This window comes from Lagopus muta, chromosome 10, assembly GCF_023343835.1.
Source record: "Lagopus muta isolate bLagMut1 chromosome 10, bLagMut1 primary, whole genome shotgun sequence".
NCBI classification, from domain to species: Eukaryota; Metazoa; Chordata; class Aves; order Galliformes; family Phasianidae; genus Lagopus; species Lagopus muta.
The window spans coordinates 2,812,390-2,839,429 of NC_064442.1; the positions used below are offsets into that span (position 1 = coordinate 2,812,390).

At 49.9% G+C, this 27,040-nt stretch overlaps 2 protein-coding genes across 9 annotated transcripts in view; one reads left to right on the forward strand and one right to left on the reverse strand.

Annotated features, from left to right (window-relative positions):
• Positions 1-19,178, forward strand: part of CHSY1 (chondroitin sulfate synthase 1) — a 60,021-nt gene extending 40,843 nt beyond the window's left edge. Inside the window, exon 3 of the mRNA XM_048956723.1 lies at positions 16,843-19,178. Coding sequence (XP_048812680.1) covers positions 16,843-18,435 — 1,593 coding nt within the window. The 3' untranslated portion in view covers positions 18,436-19,178. The remainder of the gene's footprint in view (positions 1-16,842) is intronic.
• A 125-nt stretch (positions 19,179-19,303) lies between these two features.
• LRRK1 (leucine rich repeat kinase 1) overlaps positions 19,304-27,040 on the reverse strand; it is a 72,709-nt gene continuing 64,972 nt past the window's right edge. For all 8 annotated transcript variants that reach the window (XM_048956717.1, XM_048956715.1, XM_048956721.1 and 5 more), the window contains 3 exons: positions 25,550-26,385; positions 24,862-24,963; positions 19,304-23,617 (listed from right to left, as the gene is read on the reverse strand). In XM_048956717.1, the coding sequence (XP_048812674.1) occupies positions 23,440-23,617; positions 24,862-24,963; positions 25,550-26,385 (1,116 nt within the window). In that variant the 3' untranslated portion in view covers positions 19,304-23,439. The remainder of the gene's footprint in view (positions 23,618-24,861; positions 24,964-25,549; positions 26,386-27,040) is intronic.

A 27,040-nucleotide genomic window follows, 5' to 3' on the forward strand; every position in this document is an offset into this window, starting at 1 on the left:
TGGGATGAGCCTCCTAAAGCACTGAGTGTTTGGGGATGGGAGCTGCTGTGGGTTCCTGTACTCAGTGTGGAAATCCCATGGTTCTTATTTGAGGAATACCTGGAGCTGTGTTAGTGTGGGGCCATGCCTTCCTCCCTGGTGTTGCAGGGGTGGGGATGGGGATCTCAGTGGTTCAGTTGGCCCTGCGGGGTTCTTTCTGCATGGGATGTCTGTCCTGTGTGGTTGGTGTGGCCCTGCTCCGAGCGCTGAAATGCTTGAGGGGAGATAATAGCCTGTAATCTGACAGCAGATCTAGCTATGCAGAGGACAGCTCATGGCTGTGTTAACAGAAACTGCCTTTCTGAAGGAAGTGGGGCTGATGGATGTCTTCTAATTATTCCCTTGTGTTGCAAGTGTCAGAGAGCCAGCTTGAAATCTCTGCCCAGAATTCACAGCTTTAATTTGTTTGACCTTTCCGCTGATGAAGACATAGGGCGGTATGAATCGCAGTCATCTCCATTAATTTCTCCATTGTTCTGTGGATGCAAATGAGTGTGGTCCTCTGCCGATCCATATAGAAGACGTGTGAGGAGGATGCTGAGCTGCTCCATCCTGGGGGGATTTGTTATCAGAACGGGGTGAGTGGAGGATCCCAGCTGTAGTTTTCCCCATACATCCTAATGTAGGGGGTTCCCCCTCTTTCTGTATCTTTTGTTAGAAGTAAGCATGTCTTCAGGCGTGGATTTTATAGATTTCACCTTTGGACGCATGTCCCAACAAATAGAGATATGCATCAGATAACAAGTCAGATGGCATTCCTCAGCCAATCAGCCTGAAGCCCCTTTGGCCAGTGTGTGCTCAGTAGTTTATCAGGGATGCTTTTTGTCCCTGCTTTCCTGCTTCAATGAAGAGGAGCTGTGGCTGCCAGGCACTGCTGGTGCAGTGGGTGTGCTGCTACCAACCCTGCGCATCGCCAGCAGCCGCAGCACTCATTTTTGGTAACTGGGAGGCAAATGAAATTGCTGGGTATGATTTGATGTCTTGCCCACAGCAAAAGGGATGAATTAGAGACAGGAATAGCAGCACAGCCTTTTTTTTTTTTTCTTTTTGTGTGCAGGAAACCTCAGAGCATATAAAAACCATTGCCGTTTTGATTACCAAAAAAAAAAGAAAAAGAAAAAGAAACTGAACGCAGAGATAAAATAAGAAAACCTCAAGTATAATGGTCTTGCCAGTCATAAAAATACGTCACAGAACAAAAGGCTGCAGAGGTTTTTTTTGTATCTTGCATTCAGCACGGTGGATTGCAGAAGAGTTGGCAGCAGTGTTTTGAGAGCCTGCACCTCGCTTGCAGCTCTCGGTTCCCCGGAGGAGTGCCCTGCTGGCTGCGCAGTGCTGGGGATGGGAAGAGACAGAACTGGGGTAGCTCTGATTGCTCTGATTGGGGCTTGTTTCATGGCGGCCCTGTAAGTGTCCTCTACAGTCCTGGAAGTGGAGCAGAGCCAACAAAGAGCTGTGAAATCCCATGGCTGCAGAGCTCCTTTGGGCTGTTCTGCGCTGGTGGCACTTTGTGAACCCTCAGAAGTGACGTTGGCACTTTAAGTAAAGCTTTTCATCTCCTTTCTGTATATCTGTGGCTGTAGCCGGCAATCTGCTTCCTACCCTCATCCCTTCCCCCCAGTCCAAGCATGCTGCTCCCCATTTCCCCAGGCTCAGCCCTTGCAAGTAGACCTGAATGACACAGATTTTCCCTGCCCCCAAACCAGGCTGCATTTTACTGGCAGTTAGCTGAGTTGTGGTGCATTGCACTGAGTCAGGTTCTTGCTGCGTGAGCCTTTTCCTTGTCTTCCTGCTTAGGGTGTGGGAACACAGTGCCTTTCTAGCATTACTGGGACAGGGTGGGGATCTGTACCCCAAGCCAACCTGCCCTATGCATTGCTCTTGCAAAATCTAACAGCTTTCTTTGGTCTGTGGCAGCGGCAGAGCTCAGAGGATGCAGCTGTGCTCGCAGCAGTGCCTTTCAGGGATGTCTGGACCAGCTGCTGTGCTCCACCCAGGGTAATAGTTGGAGGGAAGCAAAATGCTGCTTAATCCCAAAGCGCTTCTCGTGCCCACAGCTTAGCTCGGAGTTCCGCTGCGGCTGAGGCTCGGATTGCTCCAAACCGGTGGTGTGACCAAAGCAGCATAAAATGCGCGCCTGGGCCCGGCTGGTGTCTGGAGGAATACTGTGTCCTTGCAGCTTCATCGCCCATCCACGTTGCTGGGGAGGCTGCGGCTGCTTTCCCTGCTGCTTGGCATTGCTTGCCTTGCTGGCTCTGCACAGCCTTTGCCGATGGTTTTTCCACGAGGTGCAGCAGACGCTGGTGCCCAGCTGGCAGCTGTTGGTGCTGCTGCTCCCTGCAGCCCCGCCAACCCAACGTGGTTTATGCAGAGCACGAGGATGGGGAAGCAGGAGCAGGCTGTGCTAGGGCTTCAGGCTCCTTGGATGTTGTGTGTCGCATTTCAGGTATCGCTGTGTTAACTGGAGAATTTTAGCCTGCTCTAATTTTGCTAAGCTCATTTCTGAGCTTCTCCAGGGGTGAGTGATTAGAGAAGAGGTACTTAAGTGGACCTGAGATAGGCATATCCTACGCTGCAGGGGAAGAGCTTATTCTACCATCTGTCCTGGGGCAGGAATTACCCCAACACCCTGCTGTGACAGCTGGCCAGGCACAGTGCTGCAGGATAGGGCTCTGGTGTGAGATGCTCTGAAGCCTTTCTCAAGCCCCCTAGCTCCCCTCCACCCTTTGCTACCACAGATGCAACAATAGCAAGCCTCAGCCTGGTGGACTGCTGCCACAGCCCCAGATATCAAATCTGTACTAAGGGTTTGTGGTGAGCACATGCTAAGCAAGATAAAGTCAGTCACTTGCAGCTAAATGGAGGGTTTGCAGGTTCTGGTGCGGGCAGGGTGCTTGCAGCTGAGCAGCAGGGATGCTGTGGACACAGAGGCCATGCAGCAGCTCCCAGGAATTTGATCTAAGGTATAAGTGCATTTTAGAGGAACTGTTCCAAGGTTTGGCCACTTGACAGCGAGGTTTGCTGATCTCAGTGCCTGCAAATCACTAATGAAGCATCATTCCCCTGTTGTCAGGTAGGTACCTAGCCACGCCTAGCATTCCAATTGTGGCTTGGCCTTTGCAAATAGCTTTTCTTCTTAAGCTACTGCTCACTCAAAGAAAATGAAGCAAATGATAGCAGCCGTACTTGCAGTCATCCTTTCTTTCCCGTTCTTGTCATTTCTAAGGCCGTCTCACCCTTTGTTACTCCTGCCCCATCCTAACCCATGTTTCATGGGCAGCACAGGCCCACAGCAGTTCCTCAGTGCATCCGGCAGCACCGTGGCTGTGCCTCTTGAACTTGCTGTGCCCGACAGAACTAGGTGTCAGCAGCTCCTATTTCAGCTTTCATTGTTGGAGTTCTTGTACCAACCAGTTTGCCGCCTGTAATTACCATCCCTTGGGTAGTGACGGTGAATTCTGCCCTCCAGGCCTGCTTGGGGGTGGAAAAAATGGCATGTTCCTGCTGCTGCCTCATCGAAGCAGTGACATGCACCAACCTTGTTTTGTTTTATGGTCCAAAGAGCATTTGAGATGGAGTAAATCTTGCAATCCTGCTCCAATGGTGCTGGAACACTTTTCAGACTGGTGAAGGTTACCAGCAGGCTGTCCTCTCCAGCTTCAGCCACCCCAGGCAGAGGACCTGCAGGGCACCCGGCCAAAGCATGTGAGGCTCCATCTCTCCTGGGGGTAAGAGCCAGCGGTCAGATCTCCGGGGGCACTCCTGTGTTTAACCAGTCCCCATTTAACCACTGCTCCAGGAGGGGAAAGTCTGCGTTCCTGGTTTATTCAGTACCTTCCTTTCAGGATGAGGTTGCCAAGTCTTGGAATGTGCTAATTGTCACGCTGTAATTCCATCTGCAGCCTAGATGAAGACGATGTCTTGAGGGGTGATCTGTTTTCGACTTCATTTTGCGCAGCGTGGGCTGGCATACAAACTTATGCAGTTTTGACAATCTTGACTTTTAGGTTTTTCTCTTCAAACGAGAAGAGAGGCGTTGTGAAAAATCAAAGGAAGTACAGTAAGTCATGAATGCAGTCGGGGCAGAATTTGCACAGCTGCCAACATGAGGTTCAGATATTTTACTGGGTGATACAAAATAAATGTTTAATTCATAGCGCGTAACACTTTAAATAAATATCACTTGGCCACCATCTAATGAGGATACGTTTGACCAGTGACACCTCGTATTCTGGAGGCAGCCTCGCTGGCTGGCTGGCTGTTACAGCAGCCTGTGGAGTTCTAGAAAATGAACATTCAAAATAGAATTCATCCAGTCTTGTCTGAAACGAGTCTTCAGTTTTGCAGCGCTGTGCTTAAAAGCCTGGGTTTAATGGCTGCTTGAAGACAGCCCTCAGGGTTAAAGCTGGTTTTACAGAGGACTAACATGTATGCAGGATGGTAGCAGCACACAGCTGCTGCAGAGCTCAAGCTGAAGCCCTTGGTATTGCCCTCCATTGGCCTTCCTCAAAGTGCACTTGCTCATCCCACGCTGCATGCCCTGTTCCATTCCATTCCCTGGCACCAGCACAGCTCTTCCTGCTGCTCCCCAGGTGCCAGGGCTGAAACATGGGGTGAACCAGAATGTTTGCACTGTGAGCTAATCCCTTTGGAGATGTTAGATAATGCAGTAAATAGCTCTGTGGAGTGCTGCAATTACCTTTCACGTTTCGTCATGCTTCTGAAATTCTTGTCTCCTGAAATTGGGGCTGTATTTTTAGTCCAGGGCAATCAAAAATGTCTGGCCAAGAACCTGATATAGTACCTAGGAAAATGGAAATATTCCTTTAAACGTCTTCCAGAGCTGCGGCTTTCCTCTGAGTATTAAACTCCATTTGTTATGTCCTGATTACATACTTTGGTCTGGGTTCTCTGCAGTGTGGATTTATGGCTCTTTCTATGGACGGTTTGATCTCTTCCTTGTTTTTTCAGAAAACACGACTTAGACTTTTATTTCAGCATGATGTAAGTGTAATTATTTCGCGGGCGAGCAAACTCAGATTATACACTTCTGTTTGCCACCGAGCCTTACAGATGATGATGATGATTATTATATTCTTCATTGTTTTTGATGAAAAGGTTCGTGCTACTAAAACCCAATACCTGTGGCATCAGGGGAATGGTTTCTGCAGCTTCCATGCAAGGAAGGAAGACTCATGCTGTGCATCAGGCACCAGGGTTTGGCTCCATGCAGCAGTGACGTGAGCTGGTGCAGCTCCTACAAACAGTGAGTCCCCATAGCACCCTGTCTGTTGCTCAGTAGCTCTCAGGCCACAATCCACGCCTGGTCCCAGTACCCTGATCAGCCACCACTCTGTGTTGTCTCTTTGCCGTGGACTACCCCACTGCCTATGGGATGCTCTGCAGTGTCACACAGAGCACAACCAGAGCAGCCCAGCTCAGTAAACAGTGCCCTTTGGAGACCATTCCCAGCCTCAGTACCAAGTGGGAGCTGTCTGCAGGGCGAAGATCAAAGGAATGCTTTGGGATGGGGTGGGATTATTTTGTTTTTGATGTGTGCTTTTTGATGCTGTGGGGTTCTTTTACTTCCCCCAATGTGTTTTAGCCAGTAGACAAAACAAAAAAATGTTGATCGGTCAGGTGGGTTCTTTGCTATTCCAAGTGGAGGGGAGAGGAGCCCACTGTGGTGGATCAATTCCCAAAGTGGAGCTCAGGGGACTCTCCACGACCCCTGAGAGGAGGTTGTGCTGAGTTGGGGTTGGCCTCTGCTCCCAGTTAACAGCAACAGGGTGAGAGGTGATGGCCTCAAGTTGCACCAGGGCAGGGTCTGGGTGGATATTAGAAGGAATTTCTCCTTGGAAGGAGCAGTGCTGCACCAGCACAGCTGCCCAGGGGGTGATGGGGACACTGTGTTAACATCTGTTGGGATGTGGCTCTGAGGGATGCAGGCGGGGGTGGTCTGGGTTGGACTTGGGCATCTCAGGGGGGCTTCTCCAACTTCAGTGATTCTGTGATCCACTGAGGGACACGGGGACTCTGCTGGAGGCTCATGGCCTGGAGCTCTGTACTACAAGGACAGGGCTTTGGGCAGCAGGAAGGCAGTAGGCACCAGGGCACTGTGCCACCTGGCCGGGCAGATCGGCCCAGATCCAGCTGTAAAACCTTTCTTGGAAAGCCAGCAAGTGTGAAATCCCAGAGCTCAAGAGTACACACTGCCATGTGTTGAAAATCAGTGTAAAGCAGTGGACAACATCTTGCATAAATCATGTGTGCTTGTTGTCTCCTCACCATCCCATGTCGGGTTGGGAAGAATCATTTCTGATTTAGTGGATTTAGCGGAGTTTGTATGTGATTTCTTTTGACGTGCTTCCAATTAGTCTTGGTGCTTTATTTCCTGGGCTTCGTTAAGCTTGTGGTCTGACCATATTGCAGTAGCCACTCCCAGCACTTTGGATGTGTGACTGGATACTAGTTTTAATATCCGGATATAGATTTCTTCAATATCCTGCAGTGCATTTTTTTAGTGCTTTTCTGGATGCTGCTAACACTAAACAGCCTATGATGCACCAGGCCCCCAAGCTACGTTTTAAGGTTAGCATAATGTGTTCCATCTTTCTTCTTTGCGCAACACAGATGGCTGTTATGGTTTGGGTTTGGGTTTTTCTTTTTTTGGGACACGATGTACCTGAAAGGGAGATCTTGCATAAGAAATGCTGGAAGATGATATGTGCACATGTGTCTGTCCCGGTCCATTACTGTGCCCTCTCCCTCCCACTCTCTCCCTCGATCTTTGCACATCTTTTGCTCCTCTTTTTTTCCTATCTGTGTTGGATATCGCAACAGCCAACTGTTTGCATGGAGAGCAAAGCGTCCCAGGGGCCATCTCTGCATCCTTCTGGCTTCAGGTTCTGTGGAAACAAATATGATAGTGGAGGAAGAGATTCTGTCCTCAAACTGCTTGCTGAAGAATATGGCACTGAGCAGATTTGGCCAGATTTATTACCAGTGTTCCTGTAGTACTTCTGAATTATACAGGCAGGTAGAAGGCAGTTATTTCTCAAGTAAAGAGGTCGAGCTTCCCTCTGAGACACAGGAATGTTGCTTGCTGCTGTGTATTCTGGACCAGGTGTAGCTCTGCCTTCTCCAAGCATAAAAAAATATTTTGGATGCATTACCTCCGCTTTAAAAAGAAAAACTAAAGCCGTGCCCTCGGGCGTTTGACAGGAGGCCAGCCCTGAGAGTGCAGCTGAAGACGGGCAGACAGGTTCCCAACATCTGCTGCGGGTGGGTGGATTTTGTTTGGCACCTGCATCAAGGCGAGGCTGCGGCATGGCGTGATAGGAGCATGGCTGGTGCCCTCCCACTGGCACTGCCATCTGAAAAACACCACGGTGAGGGGCACAGTGGCTGGGAGTTGAGGGGTGGGGTTTCTAGGGGATGTGTCCCAAGGGAAAACTGGGCAGAGAGGTGCCGGATGCCCCATCCTTGGAGACAGCCACGGTCAGGCTGGATGGGCTCTGAGCACCTGATGGAGCTGTGGCGTCCCTGCTTGTTGCAGAGAGTGGCACCAGGTGGCCTTTAGAGGTCCCTTCCGACTTAAATGATTCTGTGATTTGATGAAAATCCTGATAGCACTGGGTTCAGCATCTCACACTGACTTGTTGCAAAAGAGCGCATCCGTGAGCATCCTCCTCTCCCAGATCTCTGCACGCCTCCCAACTGTACGGACCAGAGCTTCTGTTGTAGGGCACAGAGCCAGCATGGATGCCCAGCGTGCTGTCTGGCACAGGATGCTCCTGGGGTGCAGGCAGGAGCTGTGCTCAGCCCACATGCCGGAGCTGGAGGCAGCAGCACAGCCGCCAGCACGCTGAGTCCGTGGTATCTCCAGCTCCAACCGCACTGACCTCAGCAACAACCTGCCGTGCAGATGATAGACTTCTATCTCAGAAGGGCACCGCGGCAGCTGCAGCAGAATGTAGTCCTGTGTGTCCCACTGAAAGCCCCATTGAAGGGCTCTGGCTCCCTGTGGACGTGCAGCCATGGGACGGCAGAAGAACACTGTCCCCATCCATGCACCCTGCCCTCCCGGCCCATGGCCCGGCTCCGTCTGAACCGCGGCGATTTACAGCGCCCCGAGGAAACGCGGCTCCTCTCAATGCAGCTTTAAGCTGTCAGGCTGTAAATTGTCCTGCTTCAGGAGCTGCTTCAAAGCAGCCCTGCCTTCCTGCAGCAAGGAGAAGGCTTTTTGGCAGCCCCGGCATAAGGCATTTGCTATTCATGAGTCAAATCCCTGAAATGTCCTCGATCAACAACTGAAAATGGGTCATAAGGAGACAAGGCATCGCTGTCTGGTGAACGGGGCTGCTCACTCCGACAGCCTTCTCCATCTGTTGGCAAGCACTGCTTCTGCTTTCTCAGCAATGTCCTTTCCTCCCTCCCTGCCTTTCCTCAGGGCAGTGGGACCCGGCCCCGTGGTCAGACTGCTCGGATCTCCGTGTCTCCCTGCTCCTCCCTCTGCCCATCTCCTGCATCAGGGAAAAGTCGCAATGGGGTAAGGGGGTGTCACGCATGGGAACGTAAACACTCCTCAAAGCGGAGTGGTTTCCACATCCAGAGGGGCTACAGCCTTCAAGGAGAGGGAAGAGGAAGCGAGCACCGGCCTGGTGCAGAGAGACAAAGTGCAAAGGACAGCTTTGGAGTGGGTCCATGCCCCCCAAACTGCTCAGGCACAGTCATCAGAATGAGCTGTCCTATGGGTCTGCTCTACAAGAGCAAAGGAAACCCCAGGATGGGACCAGAAAGCCCCACATGTATGCATGGTGGTGGTTGAAAGACTGGTGTGTTGTAGGAGTAGAAAATCCTTCACAAAGCTTGGGAAAATCAGAAGCAATGAGGTTTTTTTTCATTTCCAGTTGCACGCAGCATAACTGTGTTTGTCACTGTCCACACCTGTGTTAATTGAGGTCACTACAGAAGCAGCAGCTGAATATTCTCCATGTCCAAGTGAGGCTGCAGACAGCGTCCAGCAGTAGGGTTGAGCAGCCCAGAGGTGAGCCCACATCTCACACAGCCTGTATGCAGTACCAGGGGTGTGCAGTGCCAGAGGTGTGTAATGCCAGAGGCACTCAGCCTTGTGCTGCAGTGCTGTGCTGTTTGTTACTTCTCCAAACTGTGCCAGACAGCGAGCTTCCAGAAAACCTCAGACCATATACAGTTAGCCAGCAACACTATGTGAAGTCTTTAACCATATTTGAACTAACGGGCTAACTTGGATACCACGAGGGGGGAAATGCCAGTCTGCCTGACAGCTCGTTTTAATAATGAGAAAGTTGTTCCACTGACAGGAGGACAATGAAGGCTGGGGCTGAATGGAAGGTTGTTGCCTTCCTTATAGCTCAGAGCATATATGAAACAGCAGAGGAATGTTCTGGTCCCAGAGTGGTGCATATGCTGCTTCCCCTCAGTGTGGAGGTAGGTGACCATGAGTCCCATCCAGAGGGGCTCTGTTGGTATGTAGATGCTTTCTCTTAAATTATGGCCCATTTTAAATTCGTTGTTCTTCACGAAAGTAATAAAAACAGGTGACCTTTGTAGTTAGTGTGATTACTGCAGAATGTATGAAGCTTTTGACATTTGGGGCAAGAAAATCAGATTTGTGAGAGCTCACCGTCCCCCTGGATGGGCAGGGCTCCTCTGCGGATCCCCCTGGATGACCATATCTTGTACAACCAAACCGTCATGTGTTGCAGGTATTGTAGGTCCGTATATTGCTTGTATTTTAGGTAGCAGAGCCTTGCTCCAGTTTTGGCAGTGCCACATCCAATTTAGGCAGTGCATGCTGGCTTTCCACTGTTGGGACAGAGGACAGTGTTTGCTTTTTTCAGCACAGAAGAGTGGGCAGGCTTGAAGTCCTGTGTGGTCATGACACAAGCACAAAACCTCTGCATTTTGCAATCATGGCATCTTGTGGAAATGATGTCTGCAGTGCAGCATTACCGCGCTTTGCTCTTTGCCATCGCTCCCTCTGAAGCTGCGTAATTCCCAGGCCCGGGCTCAGCTGTAGTATCCTTATGGCTTGACTGAAGCATGTGGCTTCTCCACATGAAACAAGACTTTGTGGTTTTATTTCCCTCCCCTCCTCTGAGCAATTATTAAACAATTCTTTTGGCAGGGCAGCATGCGCACGGCTCAAATGCACGCTTCAGAACAATGCTGCATGGCTGCAGCCAGCCCTGGAGATCCTCATCTCACGCTGCTCCCCCTGCAGAACGAGCTGGTGGGTGAGGGCTGTGCCTTGTTGATAGCCTCCAAACCAGCTCCAGAAACAATGGCTGTGCTGAAAAACAGGATCAGTGGTGAAGAACCCATTGGAGGATGTTGAAAAAGGACCGTGGAAATCACTGGTGTGCATCATGGATGCTCAAACTCCGTGGGATGATGTGGCTTGCCCTTCCTTTCTGCTACCAAGAAAAAGCTGTGATGTTTTTTCCAATCCCCTTTTCTTGAGGAAGGATAGTGGAGCAAGCTCACAGTGTGGAAGGGATGAGGTTTGGAAGGTATCTCCCAAACACTGACCTTCTTGCAGCAGCTCTTCCACCAGCACCTCCAGGGACCGCTGCTGTGGCAGCTATGGGAAAGCTTGTTAGCTAATGAACTCATGGATTTCCCAGTTTCCATGAGGTGCTGGCAGAGCAGTGGCATTGCCATAAGTCCTCAGGAGAGGACATTGCAGGCAGATTTCTAAAGGTGGTGGTGGAAGATGCTCCAGCACGTTGGAGGTGCTGCTGGCACGGCAGCTCAGAGCTTGGCTCTGTCCTGGTGCTTCTGCTCAGCGTTCCCAGCTCCCCTCTCACCCATTTCCAAAAGATCTGTTCCTGCCACGAGTCTTCACAAGGGATCAGAAACAGAGTATGGACTGCTGCCATAAGGAAAGGCAGCCGGATCCCTCATCTAAAGCACTGCTGCCTGGGCTGGGAGTGCCAAACATCTTGAAAATGAATCCTGGTATTTAAAACCCACCCCCACCTCACTTGTACACCCATGGAAAAGCTGTGGCTGTAGCTATCGTGAGGCCAAATCTTCGCCTAATTAAATTCACTGTAATCCTGTGAAGGCTCAGAGAGGCTTAGGGCTTTGTGCTGCTTTAAGGCTGTCCTTCAGCCTGGCCCTGCTGCCCCAGCATTGTCCCACGTTACCTGGGCACCGTGTACCTCCCGGCTGTGGTGCCCAGTGTGTCACACTGGGAAGCTGTGCTGGTTGTGCTGGGTGATGCCTGGATGTATTGGCCGCAACCCAGGCCCCTCTGAGCAGAGGATTTGTGTCCTGCCCTGTAACAGCAGCTCATGATGGCCTTGCCAAGTATTTGGGGAGCAAAAGGGCTCCTCATCTGGTGTGGTTCTTACAAAATCACTGTGTGTGTGGAAAGTGGCTCCCAAACAGGAATCTCTGAATGCCACGAACAGAAGTATTTCTAAATGATTACATTACTGCCTCTTGAAAACATATGGTGGAAAGTCACGCGGCGGTCCAGAAGAGGTCTTTTCTTCTGTAGTCCCTTCTTTTCATTTCCAGCATCCAAGAAGTGTTTGCCAGGGTGTCAGAAGCTTTCTGCTCATCATCTCCAAGAAACTGCCCTCCCGGGGTTATGTGCAGCTCCTTGGCATCCTAACGTTGTGTGTGAGGAAGAGCAGATCCAGGCTTCAACGACTGCGCTTGCTCCTTTTGTGGGCCTGTTGAAAGTCCTAATGAAAACCAAGTTTTTCTTGTCCTCTGCCTGTAGCACCGAGAGTCTGCAAAGTGAGGAGTTGACAACAAGGACGAGAAATCCCACGACGCTGTGTGTTTGGTGGGAAAGTCATTTGGCGTCATCCCCAGCCTGGCCTTGAAACGGATGGCTTCCGGCTCCCCTCAGGGTGCCGTGGGAGGCAGTCCCTATCGGCGGGGCAGGGAGAGCTGAATCACCCCCTGGGCCAGAACCACGTGCAGAATGGCAGCTTTCACCAGGCCGTGTGATGTGCAAATGATGCCGGAAAGAAATCCCGAGTGCACTTCTTCAAGCAATAGCCACGATAATTAGTTATTAGCACCTAGGATGTTCTGCTTCTTTGACAGCAGATATATATGGGATGGAACATTTGTTAATGTTTAGTGGTGTTTTATTTGTTGCTGTTCAATTGGAGCCTTTTGGAAGCACAGCCCAAAGTTGCAGCTGGGTCTCATCGGGTTTGTGCTGTTCAGTCTCTGTTTCCCAAAACGGCACATTCATTTCTACCTGATTTCTCCTGAGGTACTAAAGGCTCTCAGGTCAGATTCTGGTTTGTGCTTTAAAGCCATAATCTGTGCCTCTGAGGAAGCCAAAGGCTTTATGGAGAGCATGATGGCATCTGTGTCCTTTGTGTGTCAGATACACCTGAGGGGAGGACATAGCACGAGGTGAGCAGCACTGGCTTGGGAGAGTTGCCTGTGGTGGATTCATCTTCCTCCTCCTCATTCACTCAGGTCTGATTCATTTGTCCCCCTTATCCAAAAGCAGAGAGACCTAAGGAAGGATGGCTTGCTTCCCAGTTCATTGGGCCAGGACCCTTATTTTTGTTTAGATTAGGAGTATTTAATGCAAAGCCAGAAGTTCTCCTCTGCAGCATGGCAGGAGGATCCCAGTCATTTCCCAAGCATGTGGGTTGCTCCCATCTGTAGGTTTGGAGTACAAAGGCTGTCATGCTGAAGATCAGAAGTGAGGTACATGGTGCCAGTTTTGAAGACAGATTAATTTATGCTGGTTTTCTCCTTGCTGTTGCTAAGTTAGGACTACTTGGGCATTTGAACCACATGATCTTTAAGGTCCCTTCCAACCCAAGCCACTCTGTGATTCTGTGTTCTAAAGGCCACTTGGATTGAGACACTATACTAGTAGGTAACTTTTAAGCTTTTCTTCTAGCTTAATGGGAAAGCATGGGGAGAAGGTTAGCTGTTAATTAAACAGTGACTATTGCTAGCAGAAGATTAAGCTCCAGCAGCAACTCTTCCAGTTTGCAGATGCCTTGACCTCCAGGTTGCTAAATCCCACCTGAGGTCTTGGCAATGCATTCTGCAGTGCTTTGAGAAGAGGGCAATAGGTGCATGAGGCTTATGGGGGGGGCAGCCCATCCACTCGGTGTCGTGGAAGGAGCAACCAATTGCACTGGCAAATTGAACTCCCTGCTATCTCCTTCCTGGTGAGCTGCTCCCCACCGAGCAACCTTAGCCAGTTTTCTCGTTTTTGAAATTAGTTTGGCTTTGTATTTAAAGCCCATCTCGGGCATTTTGAGGCCTGCCATACAACATGTCTTGTCCACACTTTTCATGAGACTTGTGGGGGCTGTGTTTTCTGGGCTGTGCCAGTACAATCTGGAGCTATGAGAGAAAGCCCTTGGGGGCTAATCCGTGGCTGCGGGCCAGTTTCTGCATAAACTGCTCTTATTTTTTAAGTCCATTTTCTCCAGTACACTTTTTTTGGCCTGCAAAAGACTTCTTCATTTAAAATGAAGAACATAACACTCTCTCTTTCAGTTGGTCTTTTGGAGGTGAGCCAGGAGTGCCCACAACAGCTGTACCACAGTTTAAACATTCAGTCTCTAAAGGTTTGGAGAACATTAGGGTTTTTAAGGCTTCAACAGGTCTAGAGTAAATAGTGGTCAATAAAGAGTAGCTCTTCTTTGTATCCCTGCGCTCTCAGTGCTCTGTGCTAGAATAAAGCATGCTTAGAATATAATCATTGCAAAATTAATATCCATGAAAGGTTCTTTTTTTTTTTAAAAAGACTCATAGAAAAACTTGTTTCCCCGAAGGCAAGGTTTGCAGGAGTTCAGCTAGCAGGAGGCTTGTCATGGCCATGTGGAAGCTGGCACGTAACACTGAAGTGAGATGAGTACGCACGGGCTTGCATCGCTGCATGGGTGTGCTTGGTAGGAGGAACAAGCACATCACAGGTATTCCTTTCTCTGTCTCTCTTCCTGCCCACCAGTCTTAACACAAGAGATACTTAAGGTAATAGGTGGCGTTTGGGACCCAAGTGAAGTAGAAGCTTGCAGTTGGCTGCTGCCCTTGGTAGTGATGGAGCCCAGGGACTGCAGCAAGAAGCAGAGCTGAAATGATTGGAGCAGATGGATTCATACTGGTGAAGCCATCAACCTTTGCAGGGGGAGCTGCTCATTTCTTACAGGAATTCACCTGTGGTTTTGCAGACGTGGGTGAGAAAACATGACTCACCAAGGGGCTGCTTCTGGCAAAGGAAAAGGCCTGGGCATGCTTGGGAGCATCGGGTCAACGTCCTGCAGAGGGATGGATTGCCTTGTTGGCTGCTGGCCACTTGGACCTGGCTTGTAGGAAAGCAGTTTGTGAGCTGTGCCCCCTGTAGGGGATGGGTTATCCCCTCTGGTGCCCCGCTTCCCCCATGGCATGCTGCTCATGGATGGAGACGTGGCCACGTCCTGCATGCCGAGAGCCAGGGGATAAGCGGGACACTGAGGGGAGGCTTCCTGGGGAGAGCACCAGGTGCTGGTCCTGCCCCTCTTGTTGGCTGGCTGTCGTCTCTTTGGCTGGGACAAGGTGGCCATCGGCAGATGCTCCTGCTCTAAATTGCTCTGGGTTGAAGCACTGGTGAAATGGTGCAGAGATCTTTCTTATCTATGTTCATGTTTCCAAGAGACCCAGATTTTAGAAGAGGCAGGAGGTTTTCTCAAGTTTCCAGAAGTGAACGAAGGAGGTGAATCCTGCACATTAAGCTTTCTCTTTAGGTATTCTTGCTAATTTTCTTTAGGATGGTTTGCTGGGGATCCCTATCTGTACTTCCAAGGGGAAGTTTTGTAATATTTTTCCCTACCCATCAGTATCCCATTAAAACTTTGTTGTGTAACCTAAAAAAGTTGTTCTGCTTTCATGGTTTCCTCTTGCAGCTAATTCTGAATGCCCTAGATGGCAGTTCGGCAAGAAACGCGTCCAGGCTGCATGGTCTTGATTTTGTTATTGTATAAATTGAAAACAACATTTGAAATTAAATCCTATTGTTAACTTCCCTTGAAATAATAGTTGCCTAATTACATGTTTTAAGAATATTTATCTAATGCCACAATACTCCTCAGAAAGCCTGCACCTATGGTTCTATTGTAGTTAAAATGTCAGTGCAATCTTTGGCTGTGTTTAATACTTCTCGTGCTATATACATTGTGGATAAGTGGAGTAAAATACATGTGTGCTTGGCTGCTTTAGTAATAAATCATGCCTAAGGGACTGACCCTGCATGGGTGTGATGGGAGGTCTGCTGGAGCCCTTGCCAGCAGGCAGCAGCTGGGTGTTACTGGTAGAGGAAGCGGTGCAGGCAGCGGTGTGTGCCCCCAGCAGGTTGCTCCTTGCTGCCCGCACTGAGATGCTGAGCCTCAGGTCAAAGTATGCACACATCTGGTTTGTTTTGCTAGCGACAATTGGAGCCAGGTGTGAGCTGATCCCTGAGATTCACTGTCTGTCCACAGCAATGGGAAAAATGCAGCTGACAGCCGAATAAAACAGGGCTTCTGAGTTGGGGCAGCTGGTGGAGGCATCACTTGTGCTGTCTGTGAAAGGCACCTTTCTGGACACGTGATTTTCCTTTGAGTGTGCTACATCGTGGTCGTCAGATCTGGTCTTTTTCTCCTCTGTTTTGATGTTGGCTTTTTAGCTCTTAGCTATCGTTACAGATTTTTTATATGTACTTCATTGACTGCATCACCTATGGTGAATCTTGCTGTTGATAATGAGGTTGGGGCTCTATTAAACAAAGCCGGTGTGCCTGCTCTTCTGACCGTTCAGTGGCATTTTTGATGCAGACTCAACCCATGATCTTCTAGAACATCCCTCCTCTGGGCTGGTGTGCTGGGGTTAGAATTTGCTCCGTCTCTTCATTTTCCTTTGAGCTCATTTCCCACACTGTCATGCTGGCTCGCGTCTGCCTTCCATTGTATCAACTGCTGCCTGAGCTGCCCAGAAGCATAAAGCTGTTTGCCTGCTTGGCTCATGCGGTGGTTTTCCGCGAGACTTCTGAATCCAATCTGAGCTCACTATCTGGTTGTTTTGAAACAGCAATTTCCATTTGAAGGATCCTTTTATTCTATCGTACGCACGCATCCCGTGCTACGTGTCTACAGGAGCTTCTGCCAGCAATCTCAGGCACTTACTGTTTTACACTGACATTCTAAAACGACAGGGAAGCCGTTGCTTTTTCATTGTTTCTGTATGGCAGTGCAGTGCTTCAATATCACACTTAGCATCCTGACCGGAATGATCAGCACGCTCCATTTTCACGCCTGTAGTCCGTAGTATAACGCGTGGCTTTCATACCTGAACAGCATTTGGGTGTAATGGAAAAATTGCCATCATACTTACTATATATGGTGTCTTTTTAATTGTTTTTATTATTATTAAAGCCCCCGGGAAGCGGGAGCATAGGAGCATAGCAGAGAGTTCTGTACTGGATACCTGGTGGCTTTTTTCCTGGCGATGCTGTGCTGTTGGGAAAAAAATGAGCTCAGGATCCATGTACTGCTCAGCTGTTTGCCTGCTCTCCATAGCATGGGCAGTAGTAATCTCCGATCCGCAGTAGATGTTTCTTACATTGTTTTACAACAAATAATCCTCTTAATTTCCCTGACTAGCAGCTGGCGTTGCTACAACCTGCGCCTAAAGCCATGAGCAGCTTACTCAGCCTCCTGGCCCTGCGAGCCGGGGCATTCATCCCCATGGGGCTGATGTTCAGCACAGCACTGCAGATGCTAACCTGTCCTTCCTCTCTTCCAGATGCAGCAGCTGTTTTATGAAAACTATGAGCAGAACAAAAAAGGCTACATCAGAGACCTGAGGAACAGCAAAATACACAGAGCCATAACGTTGCACCCGAACAAGAACCCCCCCTACCAGTACAGACTGCACAGCTACATGCTGAGCCGCAAGATAGCAGAGCTGCGTCACCGGACCGTGCAGCTGCACCGAGAAATTGTCCTGATGAGCAAATACAGCAATACAGAAGTTCACAAAGAGGACCTGCAGCTGGGCATGCCGCCCTCCTTCATGCGGTTCCAGCCCCGGCACCGGGAGGAGATCCTGGAGTGGGAGTTCCTTACAGGCAAGTACCTGTACTCTGGTGCTGACGGGCAGCCCCCTCGAAGGGGGATGGACTCGTCCCAGCAGGAAGCGCTGGATGACATCGTGATGCAGGTCATGGAGATGATCAACGCGAATGCTAAGACCAGGGGGAGGATCATTGATTTCAAGGAGATACAGTATGGCTATCGCAGGGTAAACCCGATGTACGGAGCAGAGTATGTGCTTGACTTGTTGCTGCTTTACAAAAAACACAAGGGCAAGAAGATGACCGTCCCCGTCAGGAGGCACGCGTACTTGCAGCAGACCTTCAGCAAGATCCAGTTTATGGAGCATGAAGAGATGGACGCCAAAGAGCTGGCCAGCAAAATCAACCAGGATTCTGGGTCCTTGTCTTTCCTCTCCAACTCGCTGAAGATGTTTGTTCCATTCCAGCTCAGCAGATCCAGGGTAGAGAGGAAGGAACTCAAAGACCAGAAGATCAACATCCTGATTCCTCTCTCTGGACGTTTTGATATGTTTGCAAGGTTCATGGGGAATTTTGAGAAGACGTGCCTCATTCCCAACCAGAACGTCAAGCTGGTTGTCCTGCTCTTCAATTCCAACTCCAACCCTGACAAAGCAAAACAGATCGACCTGATGAGAGAGTACCGCTCCAAGTACCCCAAGGCTGACATGCAGGTTTTACCGGTGTCCGGGGAGTTCTCAAGGGCACTGGCTCTGGAAGTCGGATCCTCTCAGTTCCAGAACGAGTCTTTACTTTTCTTCTGCGATGTTGACTTAGTGTTTACCACAGAATTCCTCCAGAGGTGTCGAGCCAATACGGTTTTGGGTCAACAAGTATACTTCCCCATCATTTTTAGCCAGTACGATCCAAAGATTGTGTATAGTGGAAAGGTTCCTAGTGACAATCATTTTGCCTTCACCCAGAAAACAGGTTTCTGGAGGAACTATGGCTTTGGTATTACCTGCATTTACAAAGGTGACCTTATCCGAGCAGGGGGCTTTGACGTCTCCATCCAAGGTTGGGGCCTCGAAGACGTTGACCTTTTCAACAAAGTCATTCAAGCCGGCTTAAAAACTTTCCGAAGCCAAGAAATTGGAGTAGTCCACGTGCATCACCCTGTTTTTTGTGACCCTAATCTTGATCCAAAACAATATAAAATGTGCTTGGGGTCCAAAGCTTCCACGTATGGGTCCACACAGCAGCTGGCTGAAATATGGTTTGAAAAAAACGACCCCAGTTTTGGGAAAAGCAGCAATACTAATGGCTCAGTGAGGACAGCCTAATATCCAGCTATGCTGGAAAAGACTTTTTTTTTTAATTATCTAATTTATTTTTGGGAAAATGTTTTTTGATAATTCACTTTTAAAAGACCACACAGGATATATTTTAGCAATCATTGCTGTTTTCTTACAAAGCGCTCACTTGGAGAAGGACGAGGCCGTTGGTTTTTCTGTCGTTGTCTTTTTGGTTTTGAACGAAAACTGTGATCAGTATTTGCCTTCAGTCCAACCAACCAACCCAACCGTTCCGGAGTTACCTGAGCGAGCTGCAGGCGCCTGACTTGAATTAGAATTCCCTTAGGAACAAAAGACTGTTTCCTACCTTTCCCGTTGCTGGATTCTGTCGCTTGGGAGCTGAGCGCTCGAGGGACAAAGCGCTGCGTCCGAGCGTTCTGTTGTGACCACCGCAGTGCAAAGATTCCAAGTTTTGTTGAGGAGAGCTGTGCTTTTTGGAAATCCAACCACGTCAGAACAAAGGAATGGGTGCAGGAGGTTTCCCAACAGGCCCACGGTTTGGGTTACGCATGCACTTATTACGGGTGGGCAGCCTGCACCCTGCAGAGCCCAGTGGAAATCTTTGTCTTTTATATTCGGTCCGTATCCGGATCTCACGCGTTAAGAATCCGTGGTAGATTCTGTGTATTTTCCTCAACCGCTGTCCTGCACGGAGCTGAGACTGAGAGAGAGGTGGAGGGGAACGGAGGGAACCAGAATCTCTTGCAGAGAAGCAGCAGTGCACCAGGAACAAGGAGAGCTCCCTCGTGAGAACTTTGCAAGCGCTTCTCTACAAAGCGTGCTGCACCCGATGGCGTTACTTGGTCCCATCAGTTACCTGATGTTAATGGGAGCAATTATTACATTCGATTACTAGTTGGCTTTTTTTTTTCGTTTTTATTTTTTTCCTGTATCTGATAGACCTTTAATTTATTTAATATCCATTGTTTTAGGTTCTTGACTTTTCCTTGAATATCTGTTAGTCATTTTAATATTTTATATATATATATATGTGTGTGTAAATATATATATATATATATATATATTAGGAATGTATTGCATCTTCTCACTGATAAGGTAGTGTACATCGTATTGCAGCAAATGATCTCCAAAGATTACTTTCTAAAATGTTTTGTTTTTTTTTTTTAATGGATTTTTTTTTTTTTTTTTTTACCCCCTAAATTTCTTTAACATTTTTTGGAACGATGTCAGAAAAGTGAGGAGTCTTTGTGGTATTTGGAGAGGAACTGCGGATGGGGGAGGCTGAGTACAAGGAAAGGACGACCCCTACGAAGGAACACCTAGCAAGGTTAGAGCATACATACAAAATAAAGTGCCTTAAAGCCAGAAAGGGAACCCTTTACACTGAGACTTACGCAGTGAATGGCCGTTGTCATTGAAGCAGGTGATGTATCGGGACCCACCTACCTGTAAATATCTTGCTCAGCAGAAACAAACAATAAAAACCAGCGAACAATATATTTTTCTATCGTATCCTCCAGCACCATTTTGTCTCATTGTTCTCAGTCCCACTTTGCCTACTCTTTGGGAAGTGGAGAATAGCGAAAGAAAGGAGAGAAACCAGTGCTAAGGTTGTTGCCACGTTGGAGGGGATCTTATGGAGCAATTGCTATTCTGGTAGAAAAAAATAACCATTGTTTACACGTGTATGGAATATGAACTGCAGTTAGCGTAGAGTCAGTGTCTTTTAGATGTTCATCGTTTTTTGGTGACAGTCCCAAGGATGTAGGTACTTGGATGGATTCAGTGCATGGAATTTTTCTTTTTTTTTTTTAAAAGACTTGCTTCTAAGATGCAATAAAGGTTTTGTTTTTTTTTTTATTTGCAATCGTAGCTCCTGCTGTCGTCTACCTCAGTTTGTCCCTGTTCACCAGCGTGGACGCGGGGAGGGGGGGGATGCTGCAGGGATCTGGTGTGGGGTGAGCCTTGGGCTTAGCTTTGGGGTGGGTGGGAGCCACCACTGCTGGGTCTGATGCCTTCCCCAGTGCTTTTTGATCCTTTTTCCACTGGTTTTGCAGCTCCTAGAGAGCACAGAATCATTCAGGTTTGAAAAGGCCACTAAGATCACCTCATCCAACCATGGATAGATGTCTGCAGGCATGCCTGTACATGTAAAATGCACGCTGTGTTTATTAAAGTTGATGATTATGTCAGGTTTTATTCAGCCTGTAAAAGCAGAAAGCGCGTTAAGCGGAAAAAGCCCTTGAACAAAAAGCCCCCATCTGGTGCTGGGGTTTTGTTCGGTTGCTGCAGTTCAGCTTTGGTTCCCACATTGGCCAGAGGGGCACTAAAAGTGAGGTTTACACCCAGGCTGGAGTCAGCTTTCGAGGCCCCACGTCTTCATTGAGCGCATCGTTTGTGGACTCACAGCTTCAAAGTAATCATTTAAAAGGTCAGTTTTCAATTACAGCCGTCTATGATAAATTCTAACCTTACAAAAACCATTTTATGCTGAAAAAAGTAATTTTGCTGCCCGAGTGAGGGAGGCTGAGCAGGTGGAAGTCGTCGGCTCTCAGGTGCTGACCCAACTTTTCATGGACACCACTGCTGGAACGCTTTGCTCCTAACTTACCACACATGTTTGGTGCAGGGAGAGGTTAATATCTCTAACTATACTCATAACTAACATCTGAGTTGTGAATTAGTGCAGAAGTCACGAGCATTTGCCCACGAGAGCTGTTTGGAAACGTCTCACAGCACTTTGCCATGGGCAGATGGGCAGCGAGCCCCCGCCATGAGGCATGGCTATGAGCAGGGTGAAAAAATAAGATGGAATTAGCTTCAAGAAAAGAAGGGGCTGCCTAGCAGGCTGGCTGCATTTGCCTTCACACTTTAATTCAATAAAACCCTCGGCTTTAATTGCCCTGAATCAGCTCCAGTTTCCAGCAAGCAGGGGTCCCAGTGCAGGGAGCTTGGCCAGGCCTGCTCTGCTTCTCTGTCTCCTTGGAGAACAAAGACAAAAGGAAAAATCAGAGCCACTCCTCTGTCCTTTGTTGACATTTCAAGAAGGCTCCTACAAAGGGCACAGTTTAAGTCATCTGAGTGATGCCCCGATAAAGCAAACACACAAAGCAAACAGGAGATAATGGCTGGTGGCTGCAGTGGCCTTGGCTCTGCAGGTGGCATTTGGGGCATCTCAGCAGCACGAGATGGGCCCCAGGCAGCTCCGCAGGGCTGGACAGGAGGGCAGCAGCCACAGGATTCCTTCCCCAACCCTCATCCCTCATCCCCTTCCTCATCTCCATCCTATTTCCATTCCCTTTTCCATCCTCTTCCCATTTCCCCTTCTCCATTCCATCTCCATTCACTTCTCCATCCTTCAAGTCTATTCCCATCACCAGTCTATCACCACTCCCTTCCTGCTACCATCCTCATCTCATCCCCATTCCCTTCTCATCCCATCCATGTTCCTATCCTTTCCCCTTCCCCATCCCAGTTGAGACACCCCCTGACAGAACTCTTTGCTCCATGGACACAGGTGACAGCACCTTCCAATCCCATTCACTCCATCGTGGTTTCCTTTGGTTCTGTTCTGCAGTGCAGGTGCTGCAGTCCTGTGCCCAGCATACAGCCCAGCTGGGTGCTGCTGCCTCCTGTTTTAGGGTCTCCCCCTTAAAAAAAGGCTGAGAAGATCCTCAGTGCCACCTTCAGCTGAAAATACACTTTTAAGTCCCAAAACTGCACTGAGTCGCCCACAGGAAGGTCAAGTGTCCACAGCAAGCTCCAGCAGCAGCCAGACACCGGGGTTATGGGAACAAGACTGCTGAGAAGCAGATTTCAGGCTCTAATCCCACACTCCCAGCCCACTGCCGCCCACTGGGACGCGCTCGCTCCCAGCAGCATCAGCTCTCCCAGCAGCTCCAGCCCCTCAGCTCCCTTTTTTCCTGGCAGCAGGACTTCCAGAGCAGCCACTTTACGATGTGTCTGGGGCAGGCGGCGGTGCTCACGTTCAGTAACAGCAGGACAAAGGCGGCTTTGTGCCCAATGAGGTGATGCTGAGGTTGGGGCTGGAGTTGCGGGGCAAAGGCCAGCCTGGGGTGCAGAACATAAAGCTGTGCCCAGGGTGCTCAGGGCAATGCAGAGCCACTGTGGCTCTTCCCAGCAGTGGTTTTGCAAACAATACACACAACCAGATGAAGCTGGAAGTCACCACCAGGTGCCAGGCATCAGAATCATGTGCTGCAAACCTGAACCCCTGCAGCAGATTGCCCACCACAAATGCCTGTGTCACGGTGCCAAGGTGGGGAGGAATCTGTTTATTTGAAGATACCCCTCTTCAGAGACAAAGTGTGTTGTAGCAGCCTGCAACAGGGATGTGAACCAGACCTCGGCCCACGCAGCCGATGCTCACACAAGTTTCTTGGAATAGAAAAACAAAAAATGTCCAAACTGTACACCTTTACACAGGGCACGGAGCCAGGCTCCTTTTACAACGCTGTACATGCTCAGAATTAGGAAGTGCAACTCAGAGCCAATAAAACATCCTAGGCCACTAATGAAGACAAACTAAAAGCTGCAGCGGCGGAAGCTGAGCAGATACACAGGCAAATGAAGCTTATTGTGCTCCTGCTACTCCAGAGTGTAGTTACCAAGAGAAAGAGGAGAAAAACAAAGGCAGCTTATGGGCTTCCCTGGTCACAGAGCTCTCCCTTCTCTCCCATCAGGAAGTAGCTGTCAGCCCAAGTGGCTTTGCTTTGTATCAGCTCTATTTTACAACTGACTTTGCAGGAGTGCAATTCAATAGCTCGCTCACTCCCGGAGCTGCAGCCACCTCCTGTTCTCAGCTGCAGGGAGAGCGCCGAGCACCCATATCCTGCCCCTGCTGGGCTGTCCCCAAAGCCCTGCTGGGTTCTGCTGCCAAAACCCCATGGAGCTCTTTAGCAGCAAAACAGTGGTACCCTGTGCACCCCATCCCCTCCCCGTGTGGGGCTGTATGCTCAGGGGAGGATGCTTCCCTCTTCCATCAGCCCTCGGTTTCCAGTGCCACAAGCACTACCTCCTCTTCCTCATGCAAGTTTCAAGCCGTCCCAGCTCTTCGTAGGCCTGGTAGAAAACGTCAAAGTCTCTGGCACTCCAGCCCCTCCAGACAGCCAGGCACCACTCAGTGTTTTCATTCTGAAAGCAGCACACAACCATGTCCTTTGCTACGAGAGCAGCATCCACCAGCGTCCTGGGGAAGGAAGAGCAGAAAATGGCATCAGGGCGGATTGCAGCCCCACTAAGCAGCAGGACCCACTAATCCCAGAGGCACTGATTCACAGGCTGTCCTTTCCAGCTGGTGAATCTCCTTCTATAAGCTGCAAATCCTTGAGAAGGGAGAGCATGGCAAAGGGAAGAACGAGAAACCACACTGTGGTGAAAGCAAGCAGTTCAGTGACACGGGAAAAGATTTCATAAGGGATTCCAGTGCCCAAACCTGACACTACATGCACAAGCCTGCCACGACATTCTGAAGTTGCTGATAACATCCTGATTTGCTCAATTCCTGCTGCCATCCGGGCATTTCCAGAGCAGCCTCCAGCCCAAGCGAGTGACGGGCTTGGATGGGGTGGGATGCATCAGACAGCAGTGCTGTGAGGTGAGCCAGTGGCAGCCCCAGCCCAGCCCCAATGGCTGTGGCTCTGCACCTAATTTCACAGAATCACAGAATCACAGAATTGTAGGGGTTGGAAGGGACCTCCAGAGATCATCGAGTCCAACCCCCCTGCCAAAGCAGGTTCCCTACACAGTTGGCTAAAATAAAGTCAAGCCTACAGTCAGGAATGCCCGACTCTCAACTAACTGATAAAAATGCTCCGTGAACAAGGCGAGGGAAAGGCAGGAGCACTTTGATCTCATGCTGTGTTTGCCCAGTGGTAATAAATGGTCATTTATAATCCTTAGCGGTGCTTAACCTCCATTTGTTTGGACATAAATAGTACAATCCCAGACTGGTATTTAAGTGATCAGCAGGAGCGCCCCCATCTCCCCAGCAGCTATTTATTTATCCGGACTCTCGTTTGCTGGATGAAACCTTCTACATTAACGTATAGAACTGCTTTCCCCCGTGCTCTTGGAGCCGTCCCCTGGCCCGTCACTGCCGACAGCACAAAGGTGCTCATTTAGAGCCAGAACTTCAACCTGATCCACATGAATGAAGCCACAGACAAGCGCTGCACTCTGCATAAATACACTACTTGTTCCTAACACAGGGCCGGAGCCTGCCAAGCTCCAGCCATCTCCTGCCAGGTGCCGGTGCCCTCCGAGTACCTGGAGGCAGCAGCAGGCAGGATCAGATCGACACTGGGCTCTGCCCATCATGTTACTGGGCACCGGGTGACTTTTGGAGACCAGGTTGTGGTCACAGCATCTCACCCTCACCTCTGCAACCCATCCCCTTGTGCCCCTGGGAGCCGGTGCCCAACTCAGCCTTACCCATAGGGAGCCAGCTCCCCGGCCTTCAGCACGGCGATCACTCTGCCCCGCTGCATGCCCGATTCCTTCTCCAGTCCAATCACGATGATATCCCCTCCTCTCCTGCAAGAGAAAGGAGGGAGATTGCACACACACACTCTGCAATGGGGACTGCTGGCAGCTGAGCAAATCCCGTGTTGGATACCCATCCTCTCTGCTGCAACTCCTCCTATAGTGACAGGGATTTCTGCAGGGAAGGGGCACTGCCGTGTCACCAAGAAGTGACTGAATCTGCTGCAGTAAGAACCCCTATAGCTGGCAAATCACATTTCTAGCAGTTCTGAGCAACTCAACAGGAGGCAGCGGGACGTGCCAGCACCACATCCGAGCAAGGAAGCTGCCTGCTGTTCTTTGTTTCCTCAGTAGCCAGGGAAACTGGGTGTCGAGCTCACCATCCACTATTCCATTCTGCTGAAATCAATCTCACGAGGCCTCAGATGCAGCCATTCTGCCCATCACCAGATATCTTTAAAAACGAGCAGAGAAATGGATGTGCTATTGTACTATGAACACAATTTCTTAGTGATGACTTTCTGGATAGCTGAGTCAAAATAAGCATGCAAAGTTCCTGAATTACCTGCAGCTAATCTCTCACTACTCAGCTCAGGAGGGATTTGGCTCAAGCCGTCCTGGTAAGCAACCCACTTACCTGGGGATCCATATGAGGTCTTTAACAGGCAGAATCTTGATGGCTTGCAGATGCTGCGAGTTGTCACCCGTAGGCACAGCATCGTGATCCGGGGAAGGCTTCAGTTCATGAAATTTGCCCGACTCCTCGAAATCTGTGGAGAGTGGAGCACTGGAAGAGCTGGTGGGTGAGCTGGGCAGGCTGGAGGGGCAGCGGGTTAACCTGTTGGGAGGTGAGGAGGAGTAGGAGGACACGGAGCAATAATCCGTGAGCGAGTCCTGGTGGTTGAGGATCTGGGTGCCAACCTCGGGGCTGTAGATGATGCTCATGTCCTCCAGCAAGTTCCCCTCCAGCGCTCCGGGGTTGACAGGAGCAGTAGCAGGAATGGCTGGGGCAGGCTGCTGGATGGCAAACATGTCTCTGAGAGGGCTGCAGTCCCCGCAGAAGTAGCGTGCACAGAGCTGGTAGGTGGCGGCGTGGTACATCACCAAGAAGTTACTCTTCTCGTCCAGACACCACACCACCTCCTCCCCGTGGCACTCCGAGTTGCAGGCAATGGATGAGATGGCAGACGGCGGGCTGAAGGGCTCCAGCCTCCTGCTGATCTCCATCACGGCGCAGTCGATGACGAGGACGCCGGGCCCGTTGCTGTACCACACCTCCGTGCCGCTGTTGGTGATCTCCATGGCCCTCACCGGGTACGGGTTCTGCCGTGGGTCATCATCGGGAATGTTGAATTTCGACCTGTTGGCTGTGTGGGAGCACAGGTAGGAGCAGCTGTCTGCTGGGATGCCCTGGGCCACTGAGAACACTGCTACGAGTCCATCCGACAGACCGGCCAGCACCATGTACGAGTTCTGCAAGAAACAGTTGGCAGATTCTCTCCAGATTCTTTACTTCTCCGCCAGACAAAAGCCTTCAATCCCCAAGGCGCTGACTGCCCGTCACAATCCTATAAGTGTGCCAGTAACTTACCCCAGATCACTCAGCGATAACAGCAACATAAAAAGAAGCTGTTACACAGAAGCTGCTGCAGAGCCATACTCCTCTCACCCAGTATTACCTCTCTCTTTATTGGCAAGGGAGGATAGACAGGCCTGGCAGCCTGCCCCCAAGGTTAACAAATTCAAGCTGGAACCCGTTCAGAGGCAGCCATCGTGATCCTAGGAATCCAGCTGTAGAAACCCGGCTCATATCCAGAAAGGAGTAAAGCACAGTGAAGCTATTGCTATCAGTCAAGGAGAGGAATGGAAGCAATGCAGGAGGAAATGGAAAGAGGGAGATGGTCCTTCAGCCAACGCCGGCGCACAGCGATCACTCCGCACTCAACCGCTGCGCTCCTCCCAGGGATGTGCCCTGGGTGTGGGATCGCAGGCAGTGTTCCCAGTGCCAGGCACAAAAACACTGCCAGGTGCCCGAGCACACCGCAGGTAGATCACATCCTGCCCTGGGATGTGCTGGCTGCAGTGGGGACCGCCATGTCCCTGTATGGGAGGCTGGCAAGAAGGCCAT